Below are 27165 nucleotides of genomic sequence, written 5' to 3' on the forward strand. Positions count from 1 at the left end.
CACTCATGGAGAAGCAAAAAGAGAAGAGAGAGCAAAAGAAAGACATGAAAATCTCCTATAGAAAGTAGTCGAACCTGATTATAAAACAGAGCCTCTCACAGACGGGACCTATTGCACTACAGCTGGATGCGCCATGTCCAGCCTGATTGTCTCCATTGATGATTAACGAGTATTTCCTCTCAGCCTTATGATAGACGGCTATCAGTAATGATGCCGACACCTTGTCTGGATGAGCAGCCGCTGGCAGAGGGCAATAAAAAGCGAAGATGGAAATTTGGATTTACATTGTGCATTAGCCACTGGCTCAATCCACGACCTTCGTATCGAACTGTCAATTCTCATCCCAGACAATCTCGTTGGCCATTTGTGTCTGCAAGTAGATCTCCGCTGCTCGACCCGCCTCGGGCTCATAAGCTCTTATATCCCGAAGCATATCGCGAACGCTGCTGACAGTTTCGTCCTTGTTTAGAATCAAATGCGCTGCTTGGTAGTTGGCCCATGTAAATTCATCAGGAATCCTATCCCCGTCCTCATTTCCTGACCGAAACTCCCGCAACGTGGGACTTAGCGTGTTCACAGTCAGCTCAACACCCAACTCTGCCAAAGCTTGCTTGGCGCCAAAGACGTCGCCTGGGATGGTGCGCAGTGAGCCGACGAGCGAAACGGCGACTCTGCGAAGATTCGGGAGGTGCTGCTTCTTTGCCGACGCAAGCCTGTGCAGGTCCTCGCCTACCATCGCGGATACTGGGACCACTTCGTACTCCGAGACGGTCAGCTCCTCGAGAAGAGGAGGAAGCCCGTCGGCGTACAGGCTGGTGGCGTATATGCTCACGTCTTTGCCGCTGCTCAAACCGTCTCGATGCATATAGGGCTGCCACATCTCTGGCAGATGCCTTGTGGCAGAGAAATGGCGCAGCACGCAGGGGTAGATTGACGTAATGCCGATCTTGAGGCTTCGGAGGCTTTTGAACTGCTTTAGAGAGGTGCAGGCGAATTTGGAAAAGGTGCCCTCGCCGTGGGAAATGTGTTGTGGCGCAATATAGAACTGTGGGGCATTGATATCGAGCATCTCTAGCCTGTTGCAGTGCGGACTCAACGCTTCGAGTAGGTCGCTCACGTACGGCCAGTAGTGATTTGCATTCACGCCATAAATTTGATGATCGTGGTGATGTACAGACGGGAGAACAGCTTGCCCTCGACCACGGTAGGCACGCCAAGCATCGCAGTCGATCATTTCGCCCGTACAAGTCCATCGAAAGTTCTGAAGGGAGACCAGTCCCTTCAAGACGTGTTTCAACTCAACTGCGGTGATCATGGGATCGATCATGTGAGCCTTGGTTACGTTGCGCAGCCGCAAAGTTCCGGGTTCGTCGAGCCTGACTCCAAAGTGTTGCCTGAACGTGAGCGCAGAAATCGTCGAGCTCTTCGCGTACAATTCTCCCAGATCCTCGAAGACTCCTGATCGAGGCTTCGCATTCCAGCCGTCGCGGTCGCATGTGTTGCCTACATGGAGGCTCTCGAGCTTTCCCCACTGCTGATTGGCAAATATCTTGCCAGGGTTCAATTCCAGATCCGAAGGCCATCGTAGGTGGGCAAGGTTGGGTAGCGGCGGAAACGGCCCTGCCATATGCAACGCCTGACTTGTTGCAACAATGTTGTGCGATTGTGCACAAAAGGTCAGGATCTTCACGTGTTCTGCAAGATCAGGACGTTTTGAAAGAGTCCGGACAAGGTTCTTGATCCTGTTGCAAGCGCCAACACTGAATGTCTTGCTGTTACTGAGCGAAAACATCAATTTGACATTGAGTTGGTGATAGAGAAAGGGTTGGAAGATTGCCCTGAATGTTCGCGACGCCAAGCATAGATTCCTGAGACCGGTTTGCTGACCAGGCTCGTAGACATGCTCCCTCTTACACCCGCAGCTCTGCTCGAACTGACAATTCCAGCCAAGGTGGCCCGCGATGTCTATCCATATCTCGGCCGGAACGGAGAGGACAGGAATCATGTTGAGAGCTCGATCATCATTTTCACAGTCGTACATCTTGGCTCTGAAATCTACTCATCAATGTGCTTAGTCCCGTTCAATTGATCTGGACAAGGGTGAATATGCTGGGAACCGTCAGTGGGGAGACCGGAGAAGGCACAGTAAAGATACTTAGCTGGGTAGATAATTGAGGCTGATATCAATCGTGACTTGAAAGATGTTGACGCCGAAGATAACAATCAAAAGGCATTCTTCGAGATCCTAAGATTCCAAAGGTTGACCAAATAAACATTTGTACCAAGGGATGCGTAATCTGATGTAAGACTTTGATGTGTTTATCCTGACCGCGCGCCCTTGCTGACTGTTCTCAAAGGTTGGTAGCGTGATTTAGGTATTCTTGCGGCACAAGTTGTCTTGCTGAGTTCAAAAGAAATGTTTGGAACATGAAGCTCCTCAAATCCATTGGGGAGAAACAATAGACTGTAGGCTTGCAGTGAACACACACAGCCACAACTGAGACTTCAAATCCTGAGTTTTGCGGTTCCTTGGCCGAATCTCGACCAAATGCACATTGAGTGGAATATCCTTGTGGGCTTGAACCTTTTGTAAGGTTCGTCAGTGACTGCTCGTGGTTGTTTTCTTTTTCTCTGGTACATTACTTCCCCTAACTGTGTGAGCAAGGGGAGGGTAGTGTTAATCTAGTTCCATGGGTATCAAATTGCTTATAGTTTGACAAGGGATAGATCAGACAAGTGCGCACGGAAGCACGCACGGCCAGTATCGGTTGCACAATGTCTCGCTCGATGCTTCCCGCAATAACGGGTGGCAATGTTGAGTCGCTCCAATCCATAGTGCTCAAATACCCATATCCTCGTCGCTCTCTTCATCTTCACGTCCCGCCTCCTCCTCTTCCCTCCTCGTAGCTTCAGTACTGGCACCGAGCTTCCTCACGCCGTCAACGACGCCCAGCACGAAGCCGCGGTTTTCGGCAAGTTCTGCTCCTCCCACACCCCGCAATGACATGACGCCGCCGCCAAACCCCTCCACGTCACCGGAGCTGGCCCTCATTTTTGCAGCCCGTACCTCGACCAGATCCCTGATCAGGCCCCGAACCTCGCCGGCGGATGCGGGCATGTCGTCGGGCGCGTGGGCCAGCAGGATCTCGGCCATTTCGAGCCAATGGTAGGGTAGATAGCCGGCCGGGCTTTCTGCGGTGCAGGAGGGTAAGAAGGGCGGACTGAGAATTGTACTGCCGACGACGTTTGCCCTCCTGGCCCCGCCCCTGCCGTCGGAGCGCGAGGGCGGTGGAGGCGGCGGGCTAAAGGCAACAGGGTCGGTGTGCGTTTCGTGCTGGATAATCTGCTGCAGGGACGCTGGGTGCATCCATGGCGGGGCAATAATGTTGGCGCGCCGCTGCTTCTTGAGCAGGAGAGCCAGCCAGAGCGGCAGGGTCGCGCGGTGCGGTGGCCGCAGGGCCGGCGTCGAGCCTTGTATAAGAGGGATTGACTCGAGGCGTTGGCGGGGCACAATGGTTACAAGCTCGTTTTCGCACAGGAAAGCGACTTCGGATGGCGTCAGCCCGGGCGGCAGTGGGAGCGCCATGCTAGGTATGAGAATGATCGGCGGTCGGATGGCATCACACGAATGCCCTCGGCGGGCGGCGGCGCGGGTGGTCGTCGACGTGTGTTTTGGTGCAGGTTTGTGACTTGGTGGGAAAGCTTTTTAGCCAAAGATCGTCCAGTCTAGCCTAGACGCGCCTTCAAACAATTACAGTACTGTGATTGCATTGACGCGGCTGCGGGGTTGGATTAACGCGATTGCGGGGAGGTGCTGCAATTTGTCCGCTGATAGTGAGTGGCCCCACTAGGCTCCTCCCTGGTCTGTCACCTTTGTTGCCTTCACTTGCCTCCCAGTTCACTGTCTGCCACCCATTGGTGTCAGACGACTCTCTCAATTCTCACCTCTGGCGTGAAGCGCGTCATGCTTCTACTCTTGTACAGAAATGCCTCAATTGATTCTCTGGTTGACAGACTGGGTGAAACTTGTTTGATGAGAAGCCAGTTCAGCATACGAGAGTCGACATGACGACAGCACGCAGGTAACTAGCTGAGCAGCCAATTTCGACGGAAAACACAAGCTTGCAGCGTGAACTTGGCTGAGACCAGCAGGTTCGCCCGGGGTTAGGGTCTCACTACAGTACCTTTGAGTACCTCCACCTCTCCAGCACACTTGGTTGGGGTCAAATTGCACAACGTAAGCTGCAGAGACCCCGAAATGCCTAAAATTGCTATCTCGGTCAGCATGTGAGCCCAAGGGTAAACAGCTTCAGGCTGATCCCCACCACAACATGGGCTTGAACCTCGACTAGTATATCTCCAGCTCTCGTCGGAAAGGAAACATTGGTCTTGGTTACGGTTGCAAGTCGGTCGGTTGGTCGGTCACGTGAATACCAGAACAGTCATCACCATGTCGGTTTTCTTCAAAGACGTGTCAGAGTATGTCAAGTCAAGAGCGTCATTCAAAGTAACGTCTATTGTCACTTCTTTAACCGAGAAAACCACACAGAAACAACCCTATCAAACCAGGCGATGTCGAGGCTCTCCTCGCACCCTACGGCCTGACTATCCCGTCTTCAGAATCGGCAGACTACACTCTACTTCTGGCCGGAGTTCACGAGGTTGCGGAGCGTATCTCCGCTCTGCCAGACTACCAGCCCGTCCCTGACACCAAACGCTTCCCCCGCCAGCACGTTCGCCGGCCAGATTCCAAGGAGCAGGAGTTCGGCGTCGCATGGGCACATCGGTTCCTGATCCAGGGCGACCGGTCTGCACAATCTGCCGTCAAAGCCAAGACGGTCTGTCTGAAAGACTGTATTGCTGTTGCCGGCGTCCCACAGCTCCTCGGGTCCGATGCACTGCCACCGTGGACGCCGAGTACCGATGCGACTGTAGTGACGAGGCTACTGGAGGCTGGCGCCGACATTCTTGGTACATCAACCTGCGAGCATTTTTGCAACTCAACGGCTTCATTCACCTCTGCGCAGGGCACCATCGACAATCCCCATGCAGTCGGCTACTCTGCCGGTGGGAGCACGTCGGGTGGCGCAGCTCTTGTTGCGGCTGGCAGCGTCAACATTTGCATCGGCACTGACCAGGGCGGAAGTATCCGTGTGCCCTCAGCGCTGTGCGGTTGCGTGGGGCTCAAGCCCACTCATGGACTTGTTCCGTTTACCGGTTTCTCGACCGGGGATGCCATCGATGACCACGCGGGCCCTATTGCGATGTCGGTGGAGGACGTTGCCGCCTGTCTTGACGTCATTGCCGGGTATGATGGGATTGATGATCGATCCCTGGGTGCTGGGCGTCCTGGGTCGTACAACTTCCTTGAGACACTGAGAAATACACCATCAGATAAACCTCTTGCCGGCATCAGAGTCGGTCTTGTGAAGGAGGGCTTCGAATGCAGTGTCATGCGACCTGAAGTCGCCGCAATGGTCTTGGCCGCTGCTCACAAACTCGAAAAGCTCGGAGCAAACGTTGAGCAGGTTTCCGTTCCTCTGCATCTTGAAGGACCGTCGATTTGGACAATCCAACAACGGATAGCAGGGTCTCTGGCTATCATGGGGAAAGCAACAGGCCGTAGGGGCTTGGGTCTCACCGAGTTTGAACAAGCGAGACTGCCGTGGACTGATGACAACTTTCAGAAGATGTTTCACTCAACCAAAAACACCGTCATCAATGGCATGTACCTCGCCGACAAGTTCCCTGGCTTATACGGCAAGGTAGTCAATATCGGCCGGCAGATTCGAGACGCGTATCAAGATGTGCTTGCCACATACGACATTCTGGTGATGCCGACCACGCCTTTTGTAGCGCCAAGACATGGCATCAGGGGCTCTGTTCTCAAGTCTTTCGAGCCCACTATCGGACTGACGAGTAACACGGCCATATTCAACGTCACTGGTCACCCGGCCTTGACAATTCCAGTCGGTACGCTGCCAGCAGTCGACAACACAGCCGTGAATTTGCCAGTGGGTATGCAGATTGTTTCTGGTCTGTGGGAAGAGAACAAGGTGCTCAAGGTCGGGTGGGCATGGGAGAAGGCGTTTGGAACGGCCGCAACGGCGACTTCGGGCTGTCCGTAACCAAAGCAAAGCATGCAGCCAGCAATTCACTAAAACTTTTCAGGATAGCGCCGCTCAAGTCAAAAGGTTCAAGATGAGCACATAGCGACAGATTAGTCAACTTCCCAACTAAAACTTCTTATCCTTCTTGCGTGCGGTGTTTGGATTAACGCTTCACCCATTCCCCCTGGAATTTGCCACTGGCCTTCTATCCGCTCAGCCAGTCACGAGGGCACCGCAATTCATCCAAGGGAGGATGGCGGCCACAACGGGCAAATGTTTGCTAATCAGGATCTTGCACGCGGGTGTCCTCGATCGCGTAATCGAGATCTTCCGCACACGTCATGTTAATGATGGCAACTTTGGATGTGCAATACACTGCATTGACGAAAGAGCGATTCCATGAGCAGTGGTGAGATTATATCGCCTTTTGCGCATAAAACATCTGGGTGGACGACCTGATGGCCTTGACGGCGTCCTGTGTGATGATCAGACAGTTTATGGGAGGTACTTGTCAGGGTTAGGACTCAAGGGTATCCCTTACTGCGACGCAGAAGGAATGGAGAATGGAGAGCCGAGGGTTAGGGTCAAGACACCACCTGAGTTCTCCCCTGCTCCATTTACGAGAGCCAACCCAGGAACTTTGATACTATTGCTGCTAGTTTTTGAGGGCTGTCACCGATGCAGAGCTGGGCTGCTGTTGTAGCTTTGGAGGTACTTCAGCTGTCCAACTAAGCTTAACTATCATACTCCATACGCAAGAGATACGGATAGCAATAGAGACGGAGGAGATTGGTCCGTGACATCACTATCGAGGGATCCACGACTCAAACACTCCAACTCGAAGATCTCCAATACTACCCCGCTGATCGGATAACGTTTGGAGACCATCCAGGTTGGAGTCAGTCAACTTTGTTAATCTCCAAATTCCCTCGCCCAGATTCGTCGCTATTCCCCCTCCCGCTTCTTCACTCCAATATCTCCAACCTCCACCAGTTCCTCCATCGCCACAACCAGCCGAGACATCAGCGGCGTCATCCCAAGATGCTGCCCCAAAGAGCCTCGTCAATTGCTCCAATAACATCCGGTTCACCAGCGCAAGGCGCAGCAGTCCGCCGTCGACAGAGACGGCGTGCCGCGGACGGCGGCAGTTCCCGTTCATGCCCACACTGCGGACGAACCTTTAAGCGAACCGAGCACTTGGAGCGACACGTGAGGACGCGTTAGTTTCTTACCCCATTTTATTTGCCGCCTGCCAAGCTCTTCATGAGGTTTGGGGATAGAGACTAAAAGTCTAGGTATGGCGCATGGGGGTTTCAACCCATGGGGTGTGCATAAGCCGGGGGCGTGTTTGTGATCAGACACCAAAGAAAAGCCCTTCATCTGTATCTGCGGCGCGGCTTTTACCCGCCGCGACCTCCTCACCCGCCATCAGCGGATTACTCTGCACGAGGGCGAGGCAGCTGGGAACGATGGCGATGACCAGGCTGAAGCTACGAGTTCTCCGGACGGCAGCGGCACAAAGGGATCTAGAGATGTGGGGCCTGTGTCTGACTTGGGACCGGACATGGATCCCGCTCATGCGGATCTGGCGGCTGCCATATCGCTGTCCGGATTGAGCGTCGAGGGCTGGCCGCAACCGATGCAGGTCCAAGTGCAGCCCCAACAGGCGCCATTGTACACTCTTCCAGGCCAGCATCCGCAACCACCAGCCAATGGGTTCGTGACATCGGGCCCTGGCTTTGCACAGAATGGATTCCTGCCATCTCATTATATGGCCGCAGATGGTGGTGGCCTCGGTGTAGATGTTCAGTTCCGCGACTTTGCCCACTTCTTGGACGGGATGGGGCTACGTGCAGAATGGAGCCCGTACTTGCACACGGGTGGTTCTGGAGCGGACGGAGACGGTGAGCATGTAGATGACGACATGGATGCCGAGTCTTGTCAGTCTCCCGATGATGGACATGCCACTGTCATGACTGGCCAGGTGCCAGCCAGGCCCGATCCCAGAGCGGGAGCAAGGACGCCGTTTGCCACGTGGCTCCCGTCTGCACCTACTGCCAGTCGGATGACTGCAACACTGCAGGAGCTTGGTAGGTACAGGTACCAAGAAGATGCTTTTTTTTTTTTTTTTTTTTTTTTTTTTTAAAAAAAAAAAAAAAAAAAAAAAAAAAAAAAAAAAAATAACACTCGACTACAACTAACATTCTCCTTTCACCGCCCATGCGCAACAGCTCCTCGTCCCCTTAACGCCGATGCTCACCCGCTCCGGGTGACCGAAGAGCAACGGACACACCTTTTGACTTCGCTAGAGGATCTTCGCTCCGTCCTCCCAGACACGTCATTCCGCATCCCGTCTCGACATGCTCTGACACGATACGTGACTTCATTCTTCGAAGGGTTTCACAGCCACATGCCCTTCATCCACCTACCCACATGGCGCATCCTAGACCACCCCCTGGAGCTGATACTCAGCATCACTGCGGTAGGAGCTCAGTACTGCTTTGAGCACCGGGTAGCCGAGCGGTTGTTTTTTGCTGGCAAGGCAATAGCCCTGCACAGGTTGCAGCTGCGGCGCGGGAGTGGTTCTCACTGGACCAGCGGGGGGAAGGAGGGCAAAGATGATGAGGATGACAGGACCGAGATGGTCAGGGCTCTGGTCACGCTCATGGGATTCGCGACCTGGGAGCCCAAGGTGTCGCTGGTGCGAGAGGCGTTCGCACTGCAGACCGTTCTTGCCCAGCTCCTACGGGAAAGCGGCATCAGCCACGACCCAGTACAAGATGTATCCAACACTACTGCTACCAACAGCCCCGACGGTGTTGATGATGGTGAGGACGAGGACAAGGCGTGGCGGGAATGGGTCAGGCAAGAATCCGCTCGACGTAGCAAGCTGATATCCTTTTCTTTCCTACACACGCACAGCATCGCCTACGACGTCTACCCGGTTCTTCGCAGCAACGAGGTCGGACTGCGTCTACCCTGCAGCACGCCCGAGTGGAAGGCCCCGACGGCGGCAGCGTGGTGCCGAGCAAGGGCCGAGGTCGTCAAGGAGCAGCTCTTCTTCCAAGAAGCGCTCGGCCAGCTCCTCCGTCACAGCAGCACCAACACCAACTCCAGCAACGGAGGCTCCAGCTCGGGGGCGAGCACGCCACCGCAACCGCTCGACCCGATTCCGACCCCGCTGGGAAACTACCTCCTCCTGCACGGCCTGCTGCAGCGCATCCACATCCTCCGCGACCTCTCCCTCCCCACCCTTTCCTCCTCGCCGTCTTCCCCCCTGCCGCCGGACGAGGTCGACAAGCTGGAGCGGGCCCTGCGAGCCTGGACCTCCGGCTGGCAACAGGCGCCCGAGTCGTCGCTGGACCCGAACAACGACAACGGGCCGATACCCTTCACGTCCTCGGCGCTGGTCGGGCTGGCCTATGCCCGTCTCCACTGCCACCTGGGGCCGCACAGACGGCTCGACAGCCGCGACCCGGCCGTCGTGGCGGGGGCGCTGATGCGCTCGCCTGGGGTCGGTCGGGGCGACGGCGGCGTCATCTCGGCGCTGCTGTACGCGGCGCACATGCTGGGGATCCCCGTACGGCTCGGCGTCGACCGCGTTGCCCGCAGCCAGGCCTTCTTCTGGAGCGTGCGGCACAGCCTTGCCGGGCTGGAGTGCGCCGTCCTGCTGTCGAAGTGGCTAAGGAGCGTCGGGGAGGACCTCAAGGGCGGCGGAGGCGGGGCCGTGCTGACAGATAGCGAGGAGAGGATCGTGCGTTGGGTGGGCACGATTGTCGAGGAGGCGTATGCGGTTGTGGATTTCGACGACGGCGGCGGCGGCGGCGGGATCGATCACGACGGCGTAAGAGTAGGGGCAGCTCTGAAGGACCCTGCCCAGCTGGGACTGGACGTCTTGCGGATCTGGGCACATCTCTTCCGGAAGAATGCGCAGTGGAAGTTTATAAACTTTATAGGACAGAGCTTGGAGAAGTATAGGGAGCTGCTTACACGAAGTGGTGATCCTGCTGGGTTGAGTTTGCCTACTTGATCCAGGCGGTGTCCACAAGATGCGAAGAATTGATCAGTAGGCGAGCAGAAACGAGACGACCGACATGCCGCTGGGTGCAGGCGAGGACGAAGACGGAGACGATCGCCACTGCCATGAACCAGTTTGTGCAGACGGCGTGTGGTCGCTGAGCGCGTTGAGGGCCACGCTGGACCCAAAGACGCCTCACGCGCCGACCATGGCAAACGTGGCCAGGAACAGAACCCCGAAGGCCTCGCGCAGCCAGGGCCCCGCCGACCACGTGCGCCATGTCGGCGATGCTGTGGCACCCGGCCTGGCTGTAGCGGGAGTTGCCCTGGATTACGGCGCAGTACGTGTTGAGGAACTGCCAGCCGAGCACGTTGATGGCCTCCCCCGAGATGGCCCCGAGCACGTACATGGCCGATGGGATGGTGACACGCCCGTGGCGAAGATGACCTTCAGGAAGATCACCGAGGCGCGCACTCAGCCGACGGTGCGAAAGCCTGTGAGGCCCTCACCTCGCTTAAAGACTTCATTCTGGTCTTTGAGGCTGCCGGTCTTGACACCGTCCATGCTGGAGCTGCTGCGACTGTTGTTCCGGGATCCTGCAGGCGTTATGGGATCGCCGGCGTCTTTTTTCGTTGCCGGCTGCCATATGGTCGAGATAAGGCTAGTAAAGTGCTATACAAAAGGAGACGATGTTTTTTGTTTTCTTTTGCTTTTACAGGGAACGCAGACAGCCAACGGAGACTCCAAAGCGCCGTCTGAATGCTGTAACGAAAAAATGGGATGGCCAGTGGTAAAACCTCTACATGCGTAGACAGACCATGACCGTTGTACTCCCGAGGCAGCTAGTAATTTATGCAAGAAAACTGCCACCATTAACCAAGAATCTGTCTTATCTGTGCCGACAAATCAAGGCCGAACCGACGAACCCACACTCGATAAGAATGATATCCTTCAACTCTATGCCCCAGGAATTCCGGGCTAAAATCATCAATGCCGGGGAAGGACGCTAAACAAGAATCCTTAATCCTGGGTAGACTCCAAGTTGCGTGTTGGACGGAACGCTTTACAGGTGAGCAGCTTCATACGAGAGGGCTAGTCATAAGTGCTTTAGGGGGGTGTGTGGTTGACTCCAAATACAAGGATGTAACTTTAACTGTATCCCCCAACTCCTCAAATCCTACGACATGACGCAGGCAAACCAGGTAATTCTCTTTCATGGTTCGCGAGATTAGCTACTGGCCGGCGTGGAGATGATGGCGAGTATGGAGTGCAGTGCTGCAAGGAACATGAGAAAGGTTCCCATGTTATCAGTTTTGATAGAGCGACCAAACAACGCAAATCAGAGCATTGCGACAACATAGCATTTTAATTACTATCAGGACAAGAGTAGACAACCCGTAACAAAAAAAAAAAAAAAAAAGAATCACTGCCACACTGGAGGTTTCTTCAACATCTCGCCGGGCGGCGCGGGCATGATTGCTCCGGCCGGGGGCGAGTTCTTGCTCTTGAACTCGTCGCAAATCTGCTCCATGGTGACAAACTCGACGCCCTCGTGGCTCTTCATGTGCTCAATCAGCCTCTCGTGCATCAGGATGGCGTGCGGCCTGCCCGAGACGTCCGGGTGGATGGTGATGGGCAATATGAACTCGTCGTGCTCTCGGTAAAAGTAGTCAAAGTGGTCCTTCCATATGGCCTCGACGTCGCGCGCGTTGACGAACCCGTGGCTGTTGGGCGCCGCCTTGATGAACATCATGGGAGGCAGGTCGTCCAGGTACCAGTTTGCGGGGATCTCGACCAGGCCCGTCTCCTGGCCCTTGACCAGCGGCTTCATCCAGTCCTTTGCCCGGGTCTTGTAGTCGATCTTGGTCCAATCGTCGCCCGTCCGGAGGTAGTAGGCTTGGCAGTCGTGGTGGCTCATGCTGTGGTCGTACTCGATCCCGTAGTCGAGCAGGAGCTGCGCCCCTTCCTTGCTCGTCTCCCACCACGGTGCGACGCTGCCGCGCGGCGGCTTGCCGTGGTTGAACTCGGTCAGCATGCGGTACGTCCTGTCGAGCACGTCGCGCTGCTGGTCGATGGTCATGTCGGTTGGGTTCTCGTGCGAGTAGCCGTGCAGACCAATCTCGTGCCCTGCGTCACGCACTGCCGCCATGTCCTCCGGGAAGGTTTCGAGGCTGTGGCCGGGGATGAACCACGTCGCCTTGATGTCGTACTTGGCCAAGAACTTCAGGACACGCTGCGTGCCGATGGTGCCGGCAAAGTACCCTTTGATCCAACGCGATCCATCAGCTGTGGTCCCTCAATTCATACATACAACGGGCCCCATGTTTGTGGTGAGTACCTCTGCTAATGTCGTTGGACGAGTCCTCGCCGCCATACGAGCCCAGCCAGCCAGCGACCGCATCGACGTCGACGCCATAACTGACGAGAACCCGCTTCTTGCCCATTTCTTTTTGGTACGAGATGCTTTGGTGATGGGTATGCGTATGGAGATGATTGGAGGGAATATTGGCGTATTCAGGCAAATACTCTAGCTACGGTGTGTAGGGCCAAACTTGGCTGAGAGATAAGACCCCTTGATGGTGTTTATAGGTGGGGTTGTTGCTGCGATTACGGATTACGTTTTGTTGGGTGGGAGATAGTGTAGGCATAGTATACTTCATCTTGTTTTGGAGTTGAGTTGTTGGAGAGGAATATCAGTTACCCCGCAAGCTCATGAGGAGTATTGCAGCTGTTCGGGTTGAGGCTATAGCCAATCACATCTCTAACAGGGTTCCTGTTTAGATTCAAAATCGCTGAGCAATCAGACAACTCTCAAACCTCAGGCTGTCTGTCTTCTGAGCTTTGATACTTCAGTCAAGAGACAGAATCACCGACATAGCTCTGTTTGGGTGCAATCGCTGTAGCTTGCAACGTTACCTTGCGAGTCGTCCGAGTTCCAACTATAAATTAGCGCTTGGCTCGGCGAGCGGGGAACACACCTCAGGAGCAGAGGCGTTCGACAGGAGTAGGTAGGTGGTTATCAACTGGAGAAATAACTATTCAATCGTAGGGCACGTCAAACTGACGTATGTGGTAAAAGGTGAAAATTGTTTATTAATAAAAAAGATGTGACTGGATCAGGACTTCAAGACATGCATTGATTTACGGTACATATAAAGGCGATTCGTAGCACGACTGCAAAGGCGCGAGCGAAATCGTGGAAACCCACCCGACTTAAGCCTGTCATGATGGCCCCTAAAAATATGCCACAGCACATGAAGGCAGCAACAATATCAGAGGTAATGAGCACGACAATTTCACACAGTAGACCATCCCATCGCATGAGACTCAAAACATTCGGGATGCTAACGAATCGAACGCACTCGCGTCACACATCAACAACAGTACGGCAAGCCGTACTGCATCACCTCAAAGCCCGTCCCAACCATCAGACCACATGAGCTCCTCGTCCGGATCCACGCAGCAGGCTTCTGCCACTCGGACCTGCAGGCACTGCAGGGCCAATTCAGATCTCCGCTGGGCATGACTCCTTCGCACGAACCAGCCGGAGTAATCGTGCAAGTCGGGGAGCGAGCCTTGGGGAGCTGGCAGGTCGGGGACAGGGTGGGAGTTCTCAACTTCAAAAACGCCTGCGGCACTTGCAGTGGCTGTGGCCTCTCAAAACGGACACTGCAAGAACCTGGTCAGGGAGGGTTGGATCCTAGGTTTTGCGACAAACGCGAGACTGCAGGCTTCCAGCACGACGGCGCCTTTGCGGAATACATGGTCGCAGACCCGGCCACCACCGTCAAATTGCCCGACGCGCTGTCGCTAGAGCAGGCGGCGCCGCTGATGTGCGCGGGCGCAACGGTGTGGGGGTCTCTGGAGAAGGTGACGAGCCATCTGACCAGGGGCGACGTTGTGGGTGTCGTGGGCATCGGAGGGCTCGGGCACCTGGGTGTGCAGTTCGCGGCCGCCAAGGGGTTTCGCGTCGTCGCTGTGGACGGCAGGGCTGCGGGACGGCAGCTTGCAATGGAGGTCCCGGATACGTTGAAACCATTCCTCGTGGTGGATTCGTCCACGCCCGAAGAGGCCGAGGCGCAGATCCTGCAATTGAGTGACGGCGAGGGTTTGGCTGCGGCGATTGTGTGCACCGATTCGTTGCCTGCAAACGCGTGGGGGCTCAAAATGCTCAGGATCGGGGGATTCCTGGGCGTGCTTGGCCTACCCCCAGAGGAATGGAGGTTCGACTCGAGCGCATTGGTCTTTCGAGAGTTGACGGTGCGGGGTAGTTATGTCGCGAGCAAGGCGTCGACCCAAAGGATGATAGATCTAGTCGAGAGTGCGGGCGTGCGTTCTCATGTAACTGCCGTGTCATTTGACAAGATCCCTGACATTGTAGACATGTACCAGACGAGTTCCATGAAGGGGAGGTTGGTGGTGAAGGTGGTGGAAGAATGAATGATGGGTTCCAGGTTAGAATGTTGTGGTTTCCTTGGTTGCTTGAAAAAGTGAGCTCACCCTAACCCTCATCCCCCAAACCCGATTTCCGACCAGGCGACAGTGCAGGGTAGGTACAATATGGATGCTTGACGGACACCGGGGGCCGCGACATATTCTTATCTGATATCTGATATCTGATATTCTCCGCACCACAGACACATGCGTAAAGACATATCGAAGCAACTAATTAACAAACAATTTTGCTCCATGTGTCTCATGCTGACAGGCAAGACTATAGGATTTAGTGTCACCTGCTGAAAAAGGCAACCCCGTCATAGGCTAAACTATAGGGGAACCTTTTTTTGCAATCTAGCGTTAGTGGTACATGCCGTGTTTTCTCAATGGCGAGACTATCCTTGCTATTAAGGCAAACATGACGCTATATTCGCATGGCCCTAAGCAGCATGTAAGACACACTTGCATGTATTTGTGCCACTCTCTCCTCACTTGAATTGCTCGGCGCTGTACCGTCCTAGTCTGGACTCTGGGCGAAGGTTGAGTATAATTCAATCGGGTTTTCCTCTCACTCATTTTCCACTCCACGTCTGCATGATGCCCCATAAGTGCCGCCTGTATGGGATTTAAGCCGATCCATTGTCATTTACATACACAAAATTTATATACACTGCTTGCAAGACCTGCAGAGCTCAACAATGGGCGGCATCTTGGTCCATTTGGGCCAGGCGGTCCCAACAACAACAATGGCTGCAGCCTATATTGCTGCTGCTCTGATTCTCTACCAGCTACTTGTCTGGGCCTACCAGATATCTCCCTTCCATCCTCTCGCCCACATTCCCGGCCCCAAGATCGCCAGGGTCGGACGCCTCTATGAAGCATACTGGGACTGGTTGTGCGATGGACGGTACATGCATAAAGTCGCGGAGATGCATGCTCGATATGGTAAACAATCTTGGCTCGATTATTCTTTTTTTTTTCGAGTTCCCCAACACTCACCGGTGCTCACTTGCATCGGTTCCCATTTCCCGCCGCCACTGTTAATCTTCACGAGGACCAACTAACACCAAGACGTTCCAACAACCCAACGGTAGGCCCCATCGTCCGCATAGGCCACGATGAGGTGCACTGCAGCGATCCATACTTTGCCAACACTCTCTATGGCAGCCAGAGCCAGGTCCGTGACAAACCCCAACACTTGTGCAACACGCTGGTTTCCGGCGCGCTTCCGCACACGGCCATCGTTACGGGACCCCAGGCGCTGCACCGTGCCCGCCGCGCCCCAATGAGCCGTTTCTTCAGCCGCGCCCAGGTCTTTCGGTTCGAGGACGAAGTGCACCGTCTGGCCTTGATGGTCGTCGACAAGATGCTCCTCTCGGACCGTCGCGGCAAGTCGTTCAACGTTAGGGACGCCTTCAACTGCTTCACGGCCGACGTCGTCTTTTTGCACGCGCTGGGCAGGCCCCTCGGCTTCGTCGAGATGCAGGAGGCCTGGACGCCGAACCTGGCCACCTGGACCGAGATGATCACCGACATGGTCTACCTGATCAAGCATAACGCCTGGGCCAGGTGGGCGGCCACCGTCACGCCCACGCTGGCCGGGTTGTTCAGCACCAACGTCAGGGCGCTGAACGAGCTCATGAATGTCACCATCCCTGACCTGCTCAAGTCTGCAGCCGATGATGTGCAGAACGACCGCATGTTTCCGATCCTGCTGAGGGGAGGAATGGACACTAAGTCCGAAGCCGCACCAGGAGTCGAGATGGACATGTTCCGACTCGGGGGCGAGGCGATGGTCCTCTTGACGGCGGGCACTGAGACAACATCCGTAAGTTTGGCCGACATGTGTGAAATGTATCGTATTCCAAGCACAACCTGCCATTCATGCCCGGCTGACACAACCCATCAATGGCCGCCTTATGTAGGCAGCTCTAGCCATCATCACATACCACATCCTCGCACGACCCGAGGTCAAGGCCGCCCTAACAGCAGACCTCGCCGGACTAGACCCCACGGCGCTCAAATGGACCGAACTCGAGCGGCGCCCCTACCTATGGGCCCTCATCCACGAGGCGCTCCGTCACAGCCCACCCATCGTCGCCCGTTCGAGCCGCGTCGCGCCCCTCGAGGACCTGGTGTATATCCCCCGCGGCGGTCACGGTTCGGCAGCGGAAGCGACGCCTCTCACCATCCCCCGCGGCTTCACCATCGGCATGTCGACCATAACGACCCACTACGACCCGACCATCTTCCAAGATCCTTCAGAGTTCCGCCCCGAGCGGTGGCTGGTGAGAGACAGCGACGGCAACATGACTGGAACCAACGAGGAGTTGAAAAAGTTTCTGCTCACATTTGGACGAGGTAGCCGGGCTTGCATTGGAGAGAAGTGAGTTCCACGATCCCTGATTTGGTTTGCAACCGTTGCAGCCCTGTCTTCTTCTCGCTTTACTACCATGGCTGCTAACTTTATTTCTTGCTCGTTTGGACCAGCCTCGCCATGTGTGAGCTCTTTATCATGACTGCCATGATGGCTCTCTGCGTTCTGCCCCGGGCTCGCTTGGATGACAGGATGACTGCCGACTACGTGACGTATGACCATGAAAAGATCACGCTGCAGACCATATATGGCAATGTCGCTACGCATATAGTTGTCTCATGAACTTGAGGCCGTTGTAGTCACGAAAATGTAGGGAGGTGTGTGAGAACTGGCGAGTTTTCAATCGCAATATTCGCATGGACCAGCACTAGACTACTGTAGACTCTACTGCTAGTATCCAAACGCATCATGTGGGAATGGAGTTTAGCATGTAATGAAAAAGGAAAGAAATGACGATTGCAAGGTGCAAGGGTGAAAAAAAAACATGTTGGAAGTTGAATAGGAAAATAAAATTCTAGGAAAATAAAATTCAGTCTTTGGTCTTTGTACATTCAAGACATGAGCAGTGATTACCACATATCAAGGCTTTACCCACAACATCAAACGTCAACATTAAACAAATCTCTTCGCCGGCTTTCATACAGCAAGCGCAAAAACAATATTCGCAACTTTCAATCAAAAACATCAGAGGCGTACCGCACATTCCTCACGCCCTCATACCAAGCCTGCACCTCCTCGCTGCTACCCTCGTCCTTCGCAGCCGCAATCTTGAACATGGCCTCCTTGACACCTTCGGCGACCTCGCGGCTGCCGCAGACAAAGACCTTGGCCCCCTGGCTCCAGAGACTCTCGACATCGGCCCGATCCTTCAGCAGCCGGTCCTGGACATATCTGCACCCCTCGCTCTCCTCCGTCTTCCGGCTGTACGCCCGCCGCACCGACACCCGGCCCCTGGCCTGCCATTCCTCCAGCTCCTCGCGGTACAGGTCGTCGACGCCGGGTTCGCGGCAGCCAAAAAACAGCAGCAAGGGCGCGACCTTGCGCCCCGCCGCGGCCAGCGCGGCCCGCTCCTGCGCAAACGCGCGGAAGGGCGCCATGCCGGACCCGGCGCAGACGCAGACCACGGGCACCTCGGGCGGCGGCAGACGAAACGCGGCGTGCGACGGCCGCAGCGCCACGTGCAGGTGGTCGCCCTCGGCCAGGCCGGCCAGGTAGCTGCTGGCGACGCCGATGTGCGTCCTTGCGGGGTCGGCGAGCGACGGCGCAGAGAAGACCGAGTACGTCAGCGTCGCATGCTCGTCGTTCCACAGCGGCGACGACGAGATGGAGTACTGCCGCACGCGCATCGGCGGCAGCAGCGCCAGGAACGTCCCGAACGACACCGCGCACGCTGGGAACCGCTCCAGCAGGTCCAGGATGCTGACGCGCTTGGCGCTGACTTCGGTCGGGTAGCACTCGCCCGCCAGGTCCAGGAGCGCCGACTTGACCTGCTCCGCGGCGGGGTCGGTGACGGCCTCGGCCAGCACGGTGATGCCGCGCTTGGTCGCCGGTTGCGTCAGCTCGACGTACGAGCTGAGGACTTCGCGCGCCGAGACGGGCGTCCCCGTTGGGAGCGTCGTGCGCCCGCCCGATCGGATGGTGACGTGTGCGTCCCAGGCCAGGCCAAATCGGCGCATCGCCCGCTCCACCGTCGGCTTCGGGTTCATCGGCAGCACGGCGAGGTAGTCGCCGGCCGAGTAGTGAGCGCGCCCGCCCGTCTTGGGCAGGCGGATCTCCATGTGGCGCTTCGGCGACGCGCCGGGAGCTGTCAGGTCATGCGCGGCAACGACCACGGCCTCGCCGACGTCCTGGCGCAGGTCCGCGGCGCGCGGGTGCGACACCTCGACGCTGAGCTGCGACAGCGCTGCTTTAAGGTCCGTCGTGGCCGCGTCCTGCTTCTTCTCCGCCTCGGTCTTGTACGTGTCGGCCAGGGCGGGCCACAGCGTCTCAAACTCCCAGGTCTCAAAGTCGACAAAAATGTCGCCCTGCGCGGCGTCCGACACTCCCAGGGGTGCCAGCCGGACCGCGCCGTGCTCGGCCAGCTTCTCGTCGACAAGCTTCGGTATGCGGTGAAAGGTCTTTGTCCAGTCGTGGTGGCCGCAGCCAAACACGGCGTAGCTCGTGTCGACGAGCTCCTCGGCTCCCTTGAGGTTCTCGAGCCATTCGACGAAATGCTTGGCGTTGTCGGGCGGGAGGCCCTCGTATGATGCCGTGATGAGGACCACGGGGCCCTTGTTTCCGGCGGGCAGCTTCTGGTTGGCGGCATCAAGCACATCGACCGTCTCGGCCGTGAAGCCCTGGGCTGACGCGTCAGCGGCGAGCTTGTGGGCCAGAGACTCGCAGGTGCCGCTGTTGGAGCCGTAATAAATGCTCATGGGAATGCCCCCGTCCTTCGGATCTGGGCTTGGTGCTCGTGTCGCCTTGCGCGGCGACGTTTTGTTGCTGACAGGTGCGACGCCCGAGATCGAGCGCTCAAGTTCCGTCGGTGACATGTTGTTTCGTAGAATCGCGCGCATGTAAAAGTTGCCAGGCTTCAGAGTCAGGTTCTCCTTGATGCTCAACTGATACGCGGGGTCGTGCATGACAAAGTTGAAGTTTTGCAGCAGCATCGCGGTGATGAGAAGAGCCTCTTGCCAGGCGAAGGCGCGTCCGATGCATGCTCTCATGCCATTACCAAAGGGCTTCCAACAGTTGGGGAATTCGCGGTTCCGACGCTCAAAATGTTCATCAAGCATCCGCTCGGGCTTGAACTCCTCAGCATCGTCGCCGTATACCTTGGGGTCGCGGTGTGATTCCAAGAGCATGAGCAAAATCGGTTCTTCTTTGGCCACAGGGTATTTGCCCCCTACCACAGTATCCTCATGTGCCTCGACAACAAACATGGGGATGGTCGAATGCAGTCGGAGTGTTTCGCGGAGAACCTGCAACAAAAGTCATGTTAGTCGCCACAGTCCACGACCAACATAGTGCCATAACACGAGTGAGTTAACCATGAAAGGTAACTAACCGCCGTGATGTACGGCATCTTTGACAGATGCTCGACTGTTATCGGTTCCCGGCCACAGAGATCGTCCACTTCCTGCTGAGCCTTGCGGTATGCGGTGGGGTTTTTGAGCAGGAGATGAAATGCAAACGCGAGCAGGCCGGACGTGGTCTCGTGGCCAGCGATCAAGAATGTAATGAGGTTGTCGATAATGCTGCTATCACTCAGTTTCCCGCCCGTCTTGGGGTCTACCCCATCAATCATGGCCGAAAGAAGGTCTTTGCGTTCCGAAGGATTCTCCTTGCGTGCTTTCAGTACCTCGTCAGCGGTCCTCCTCAAGATTTTGCCATCCTCGTGCCATTTTTGGTCGATCGTCCGGTAGAAAACATCCGGAAGCAGCCGGCGAGTTCTAGTTCCCGCTTCCTTCAGCCAGGAAGTCATGGCCTCAACGAACTCATGCATGCTGTCATGATAGAAGGAGTTGAAACGGTAACCCATTGAGCAGAGAGCGATAGTGTCGAGCGTCAGACGTGTAAAGTCGTCAGATACCATAATGGGTGTTGTTGACCCATGTCTTGCCCACTTGAGGACCATTTGGGAAGCTACATCATGCATCTCGTCAAACATTCCCTTGATTGCCATCGGCCCAAAAGCTGGCATAAGGATGCGATGTGCGATACCCCAGTTTGGTTCATCGTTATAAGCCTGCAGTCAAGCAATTCGACAAAATTAGACCGGAAGTCTACTTGTCAAGGAAGCCAGACACTCACCGTAAACAGACCGTCGTGAATAGCTTCCCGAAGCCCCTTGAGCGCTGCTCCAACCTTCTTCCTGAACCGCTTCTCGTCACAGAGCTCGTTGACTAGCTCATAGCTTGAAACAACTATGGGCGATGGCTTGCCTGGAATCACAAAGCGGAAGATCTCCCCATATTTCCGGGTGATATGCTGAAGTGATTGTGCTGGTATCTCTGGGTCTAGGAGGGGGACTGAACCAAGAAACGGAATCGGGCCCTGGGCGTCAGGGATGGGCACTATGCCCTGGGACTTTTGGCTGTCTTCGGCAAGGAAAGGCATCGCAGCCTGCAAGTGTCTTCCCAAAACTGTCGACGAGAGAGACATCCCAAAAGACGCCCGATTTGGGGACTGAGTCGCTGCCATGTTTATAGAAACAAGAACAAGTCTCTATCTCATAGACCACTGAAACAATGAAGCCCCGCTTCAAGGATGCGAAGTGTTCTTGCAAAAATGCAAGCACTCGGGAAATACGCAACAAGCAATGAGTGGGCTGGTCAGCATCGACTTTGAAATGCGTAAGATCGGGATGATTCAGAAGTCGTTTTTGATCAAAGGCCCAAAATTCCGAGGATAAAACTGATACCAGGGGTTATACCGTATGGAGTCTATACGCAGATTAGCAGTGGAGTTTATATGTATCCAGCCGGACGGCTACTTGCCGAATTTAGTAAGAAGGATGATGCGTGCGTAAACCCGCCTACCACAGAGCGTATAAGAAAGCCCCGCGGGCCGCGAGTTTCGCTACCTCTGACATGACATGACCCACCAAAAAGGAAGCTACTGTAGAGCTGTCCACCGTTGATGACAGCAGGGATGATGATCCATGTCATCCTCGAACCACGCTGCCGGCAGTGGAGTGGACATCTAAATGTCGGATTCACTTTGGGACTACCAAACTTTAATATATTTGTAGCAAGGAGACCACTATTTTGCCTCTCCAAAGACTTCTTTGTTTTCAGACAAGCAGCAATTCATAGTAGTTAAAGGGGCTACAGTGAATGAATAACCGAGATAGCAGTGATTATAAATGGGTAGGGCCGCCGTTGAGAAATGTTCGAGAAATCTTCTAGACCCACAACGCGGTTTCCAAGGAAGGGTCGCTTCGAAGATCCTAGGTCTCCCTCTGCCGCAATTGCAGATCATGAACGGCATTCAGGACAGCTGAAACCATCAAGACACAAGCACATGACCCAATCGATATGTGGGCTAAATACATCGATTGCTTGCTCATTCAATGGTCGTACACAAAAATATAGCATAGGACAGATAGGAAAGTGATATTTTCAGCTCTTGGCATGCATTGTTGTTCTCTTGTCACCCAAACACGTCAAGCATTCAAAATGCCATTTTCAGCGTTGCTCGCCAACTAAATGAGGCTATACAAGCCGTTCAAACCCCCAAAAAGCCATCCCTGAACCCGCAACTTGCTTGGTTCGCCTAGTCATCGCAAGCTGACCGGCTATGGGCTAGGCTGAGGGCGCTGATTAATAGTGCCGAAGTAAACCTGATCAGGCCTGTGTAACACTTCTAGGCACACCGACGAACAGATGCCAAAAGTAGACGGGAATGGGAAAATACCAGAACGATGGTATTTCGAAAAAGAGGTTGGGCCGGGAAAAGCCAACGGAACGTGTTGCTAGTATACCAATCCAGAGCTGAAGGTTCGAAAACAAAACAACAGCTCGGGAAGAGTTACTAAGCGTTGAATGACCCATATGATTCAAATACCAGATGCGATTTTGATGTCTCCCAACAAAGACGATCTGAGCCGCAGAAAAATCTAGAACTTTGGAACGGAGAACACTGAATCTTCGGGGATTATTAATGACGCGCGGGCAGAACTTCCGTTTGAGAGAATAGGGCTGACGGTCAGGTATTATATGTAGCAAACGCACGATACTCGCGGTTTTTGGCATCCCTGTGAGTGAAGAAAAGGCGGTGGGCAGCGGGGCGCATCAAGAGACTGTAGCCAGAAAAAAAAAAAATCATTGCGTACTCCACCTTGAATACGAGAGGGAAAAGGAATAAAAACCTCAGACCTCGCCTTCTGTCGGTGAGTCTGGTTCTAGCAGCCATGCTGTCCAGGTCTCGTGAGATTAAAACGAGGCCAGAAAACAAGGCCAGAAGCGAATGACTGCCCGGTGGCTGATGTACGGAGCTCTGACTGCTTGCAAACCGGTCGACTGGATTTCGAAAGCTTGATCAGGTATGTCCATGGTGTCGCCAAGGTTTGCTAGGCTAGAGCTGTTGAGAAGCATACAACGGTGACCATCGTTCGTTCGATGGTGTCAATCGACTGGGATGGACTCTTCCAGCAAACAAACTTCAGCTCCTGCCATTCTAAGGCAACGCGGAACCAGGTGTGCACCTAAGGTCGATTGAACTCCCCAAGCGACTTCTGAGTTCCTCGGGTGGATCTCATGATTCAAAAGACTTGTGGCTGGTTGATGAGGCTGGTGCAGCATTCGAGGCGATGCCCTGAAAGCTTCCACTCAGCGAGCGTACCAAACACGTGACTGGAAGCAGAACCCTTGTCAGCTGCCAAGTCCGGAATGCTGGTCCTACTTTTCCCCGTAGGGGTGGCATGACTTACATAATCCCGAGCGCAAAGCCGGGGAAATGGAAATCTTGGTCAAGGAAAAAACCAGGGCAATGGTCAGTCAACCGAATGCATAACAGAAACGCAAGTATCCAATCAGCAGAGGATGATAAGGACTTGGACTACCAAAGTCTCGGCATCCACTCCCATTAAATAAAAGAGGGGTCTGGGTCTTCTTTTGGCGTCGTCAATGTGTCCTGGACCCCCGATCCGGGCACGCGACACGACAAGTGGTCAATTCCTAATGCATGGACTTGTGATAAAATCGAACCTGTCGGCGAAAATCGGAGGTCGTAGGATGTGACAGGGACATGGAAGGGCGTCCCGGAGGCATCCCGCTCTCTATCAGGACAATCATATGCGCCGCAAAACGGCAGGCATTCACAGCCGCGGGGTTTTTAGTGATTCTATTGACATGTTGTTTGTCCTGTGAATGGCTAACCAAAAAGCCTCCAGAGTCCCGATTTGCGCTTCCCCCACACCGAGGTTTGGAAAATATCGCTTTTGTGTTTCGACATATGCCGCCGCCACCCCTGAAACTTTCTCCAACCCAGTTTTGGGGACGTAATTGATGCTATTGTAGTACTGGCAACCAGATTACTATCTTTGCTTGAAAATGCCTCAGCCATCACTGGCTGGATTGGGGGGGTTTCTGTTTGCCTGTGATCGGCTAATACGTTCGCGTGGAGTTCGGGGAGGAGGCAATTGACGGCCTTCCAAGGCAATCCTCACACGCTTACTTTTTTTTGCGCACTTCATCAGCAAGCTTCCGCCTGAGCCACGCGGAGAAATAAAGGGGAGAGATCGGATGGGGGCCTGGCTGAATGCAGATAATAGGCCAATAGCACATGCACTATCAAAATTGGTTTTGTTGTGGTCTCAATTGAGCCGCTAACAGGGCCAGGTCAAGCAAGTAGCAGGTCGAACATTTACGGGTTTCGTAATAGTAACTAGAAAGTGTCTGAGGTGGCCAAATGAGATGCCAGGAATAGATACTTTGGCCAAGTTAGTTGAGGTACCTTGACAGGTGCAGCCTGCCACATTCATCAAAAGTAGTACGACTAAGTTTGCGGGCATCCCGACAATTCAGGGTCGAGCGGTGAGGGCAAAACAGCGCAACAAATGAAGAGAAAAAGACACCCGTCTTCTTTGGATCGCCTAAATTAGGATTAGAACGGTACGAACAGTTTCGACGGGCTGAAGCAGTTGATGGCTTGGGTTTGATAAAAATTGTGTACACAAAAAATAAATAAAAAAAATAAAAGAAAAATAGAAAGGTAACAATCGTCAGTCCCCGCGGGGGCGTGTGAAAAAAAGAAACACGACAAATCAATTTGGTTCATACAAATTCAATCCATTCACGATACCCCAACCAAGCCTTTGGTCTTGCCCCGGTCCGATCTTCGCCGTGGTGTGTTGGGCCCTTCCACGGCAACCAGTCCGTCCTAATCAGCCGTGTCCAAGGATGCCTCCGCTGGTTCGAGCTGCTAACTTTTTGAGGGATCCAGCGCACGGGAGGGGTTGTGCTTTCTCGTACTTTGCGACGCCCTGCGGCCGCGCCCCCAAAGCCCACTTTAGATACGGGATGCGCAGAGCGCGCGCCTGGAACTGGGACCCGGGGAGTGTTGGGGCCACCCCCACCCACTACCGCCTGATCCCTCCAATTGGGCTTCGGCCACCCCACACAAAGGACTCTGCCTTCACCCAACGCAGCCGCAGATAAAAGCGTCATGGTCGTCCCTTATCTCTGACTCTTCTTCATGGTGATTCCTTTGTTCCAGTCTTCTCTTTTGCATATCTTCAGAGTCCGTCCTCTCATATCCGCCTACCATACTCCTTCATTCACTCGGCCAGAACCGAATCCATCCAAGATCTGCTCTCTGCATTCATACCACACAAACCCACACACACAATATCCAAGATGGTCAGTGACAGCTACCCCAATGCTCTGCAGACCTTTTCTTGTTGTCACATGCAGCAAGTAATCGTTTGCCCCGCAAGATTTGCCATTGGGATTTGGCGGGGCGCAATTACTACTCGGAAGCCAACATGGCCACCAGTCAAATCGCGCCCCCACCACCCGTAAACACAAAGCTGACAAAAATAATCTTTCCCAACAGGCGACAGCAAACGTCACATACGTCGAGAACCTTCAGAAGTACTTGAAGCTCGACCAGAGGGGAGCAGTCATCGCAGAGTACGTCTGGATCGACAGCGAGGGCGGTGTCAGGTCAAAGTCGAGGGTAAGCCACAGCACTTCACCTTGCATTTAGCGTTTGCATCCAGCGCTTGGCCAATTGGAGCCAATTTCTATTTTTGAGTCAAGCCGAGCAAGTACGCTGACGTTGATTTCCCCTCACCGCAGACATTAGAATCAAAGAAGGACGGTTTCAAGCCCGAAGATCTCCCCACATGGAACTTTGATGGTTCATCGACCGGCCAGGCCCCCGGCGACAACTCCGATGTCTACCTGAAGGTATGGTTTCCTCAAAAAAAAAAAAAAAAAAAATTATTACAGTCAGATCAAGAATCTAGACTAACGTGCGTCGCCCACATGTAGCCCGTTGCCGTTTTCCCCGACCCCTTCCGCGGAGGCGAGAACATCCTCGTCCTCTCAGAATGCATCAACGCCGATGGCACCCCCAACAAGTTCAACCACCGCCACGAGTGCGCAAAGTTGATGGAGAAGCACGCCGAGCACCAGCCCTGGTTCGGTCTGGAGCAGGAGTACACTCTTCTCGACCTTAACGACCGCCCCTTCGGCTGGCCCCAGAACGGCTTCCCCGCCCCGCAAGGCCCATACTACTGCGGTGTCGGTGCCGGCAAGGTCGTCCAGCGTGATATCGTTGAGGCCCACTACAAGAGCTGTCTGTACGCCGGCGTCAAGATCTCGGGTACCAACGCCGAGGTTATGCCCGCCCAGTGGGAGTTCCAGGTCGGCCCCTGCACCGGCATCGAGATGGGTGACCACCTCTGGATCGCCCGCTTCCTCCTGCACCGCGTTGCCGAGGAGTTTGGCGCCAAGGTTTCCTTCGACCCCAAGCCCATCCCCGGCGACTGGAACGGTGCCGGTCTTCACTCCAACTTCAGCACAAAGGAGATGCGTGTCGAGGGTGGTATGAAGCACATCGAGGCCGCCATCAAGAAGCTTGAGGGCCGCCACCAGGAGCACATTGCCGTCTACGGTGAGGGTAACGAGAAGAGGTTGACCGGCAGGCACGAGACCGGTGCCATCGACACCTTCAGCTACGGTGTCGCCAACCGTGGTGCGTCGATCCGTATTCCCAGGGAATGCGCCGCCAAGGGCTACGGCTACTTCGAGGACCGTCGCCCAGCATCCAACGCCGACCCTTACCAGATCACTGGTATCATCATGGAGACCTGCTTCGGCGAGGCATAGATTACGACATGATACTGCAAAACCTTGGCTTGGCGAACCGGTGATCGGATGGGGTTTGAGTTGCTCTTATTTCTTTCCTCTTTTGGATTTTTGGGACGGCGTGGTAATGGGGCGGCTGGACGCACTGTTTTTGTTTATGAGCATACTTGTTTTTTACACTCTTGCCACTTTATTTCTTCGGCACAGGAGGCAGTATGCACTGTTTGCCTGTCGGGAAGGTTTCAGCCGCCACACACGAGACTGGTGTGCGCCTGCCTATTTCCCGAGCATGACTAGAATTTAGTCTCGAATATGAGATGCTTCAAAGACTAAAAGCCGCTTTCTGTTGCACGTGCCATCGACAAGCAGGGTCTTCTTGGGCCTTTGTGGCTAAGAGACGGAAAATGGACGATTTACTGCAGTTTG

At 54.7% G+C, this 27165-nt stretch overlaps 10 protein-coding genes across 10 annotated transcripts; 6 read left to right on the top strand and 4 right to left on the bottom strand.

Moving 5' to 3' along the window:
* Window positions 1-331: 331 nt before the first annotated feature.
* On the bottom strand, window positions 332-2041 carry PpBr36_04890 (uncharacterized protein; the record flags this gene model as incomplete). Its single annotated transcript, XM_029892048.1, has 1 exon — window positions 332-2041. One exon carries the CDS (start codon window positions 2039-2041, stop codon window positions 332-334), a length of 1710 nt encoding a protein of 569 aa, XP_029749124.1.
* Window positions 2042-2839: 798 nt separating this feature from the next.
* PpBr36_04891 (uncharacterized protein) lies at window positions 2840-3586 on the bottom strand (the record flags this gene model as incomplete). The annotated part of the gene is made up of 1 exon (XM_029892049.1): window positions 2840-3586. The coding sequence occupies one exon, from the start codon at window positions 3584-3586 to the stop codon at window positions 2840-2842; it is 747 nt and encodes a 248-aa protein (XP_029749123.1).
* Window positions 3587-4450: 864 nt separating this feature from the next.
* On the top strand, window positions 4451-6128 carry PpBr36_04892 (uncharacterized protein; the record flags this gene model as incomplete). The annotated part of the gene is made up of 2 exons (XM_029892050.1): window positions 4451-4479; window positions 4550-6128. 2 exons carry the CDS (start codon window positions 4451-4453, stop codon window positions 6126-6128), a joined length of 1608 nt encoding a protein of 535 aa, XP_029749126.1.
* A 921-nt stretch (window positions 6129-7049) lies between these two features.
* On the top strand, window positions 7050-10140 carry PpBr36_04893 (uncharacterized protein; the record flags this gene model as incomplete). Its single annotated transcript, XM_029892051.1, has 3 exons — window positions 7050-7319; window positions 7483-8200; window positions 8342-10140. The coding sequence occupies exons 1-3, from the start codon at window positions 7152-7154 to the stop codon at window positions 10138-10140; spliced, it is 2685 nt and encodes an 894-aa protein (XP_029749125.1). The 5' UTR covers window positions 7050-7151.
* A 64-nt stretch (window positions 10141-10204) lies between these two features.
* PpBr36_04894 (uncharacterized protein) lies at window positions 10205-10922 on the top strand (the record flags this gene model as incomplete). Its single annotated transcript, XM_029892052.1, has 2 exons — window positions 10205-10797; window positions 10847-10922. 2 exons carry the CDS (start codon window positions 10205-10207, stop codon window positions 10920-10922), a joined length of 669 nt encoding a protein of 222 aa, XP_029749120.1.
* A 629-nt stretch (window positions 10923-11551) lies between these two features.
* Window positions 11552-12572, bottom strand: PpBr36_04895 (uncharacterized protein; the record flags this gene model as incomplete). The annotated part of the gene is made up of 2 exons (XM_029892053.1): window positions 11552-12390; window positions 12467-12572. The coding sequence occupies 2 exons, from the start codon at window positions 12570-12572 to the stop codon at window positions 11552-11554; spliced, it is 945 nt and encodes a 314-aa protein (XP_029749119.1).
* A 783-nt stretch (window positions 12573-13355) lies between these two features.
* Window positions 13356-14568, top strand: PpBr36_04896 (uncharacterized protein; the record flags this gene model as incomplete). Its single annotated transcript, XM_029892054.1, has 2 exons — window positions 13356-13406; window positions 13513-14568. The coding sequence occupies 2 exons, from the start codon at window positions 13356-13358 to the stop codon at window positions 14566-14568; spliced, it is 1107 nt and encodes a 368-aa protein (XP_029749122.1).
* Window positions 14569-15263: 695 nt separating this feature from the next.
* PpBr36_04897 (uncharacterized protein) lies at window positions 15264-17224 on the top strand (the record flags this gene model as incomplete). Its single annotated transcript, XM_029892055.1, has 4 exons — window positions 15264-15510; window positions 15660-16393; window positions 16491-16951; window positions 17056-17224. 4 exons carry the CDS (start codon window positions 15264-15266, stop codon window positions 17222-17224), a joined length of 1611 nt encoding a protein of 536 aa, XP_029749121.1.
* A 389-nt stretch (window positions 17225-17613) lies between these two features.
* Window positions 17614-21124, bottom strand: PpBr36_04898 (uncharacterized protein; the record flags this gene model as incomplete). Its single annotated transcript, XM_029892056.1, has 3 exons — window positions 17614-19902; window positions 19989-20669; window positions 20735-21124. 3 exons carry the CDS (start codon window positions 21122-21124, stop codon window positions 17614-17616), a joined length of 3360 nt encoding a protein of 1119 aa, XP_029749118.1.
* Window positions 21125-25281: 4157 nt separating this feature from the next.
* Window positions 25282-26760, top strand: PpBr36_04899 (uncharacterized protein; the record flags this gene model as incomplete). The annotated part of the gene is made up of 4 exons (XM_029892057.1): window positions 25282-25284; window positions 25481-25603; window positions 25726-25836; window positions 25921-26760. 4 exons carry the CDS (start codon window positions 25282-25284, stop codon window positions 26758-26760), a joined length of 1077 nt encoding a protein of 358 aa, XP_029749117.1.
* Between the last annotated feature and the right edge of the window lie 405 nt (window positions 26761-27165).

Source organism: Pyricularia pennisetigena, chromosome 6, assembly GCF_004337985.1.
Source record: "Pyricularia pennisetigena strain Br36 chromosome 6, whole genome shotgun sequence".
NCBI classification, from domain to species: Eukaryota; Fungi; Ascomycota; class Sordariomycetes; order Magnaporthales; family Pyriculariaceae; genus Pyricularia; species Pyricularia pennisetigena.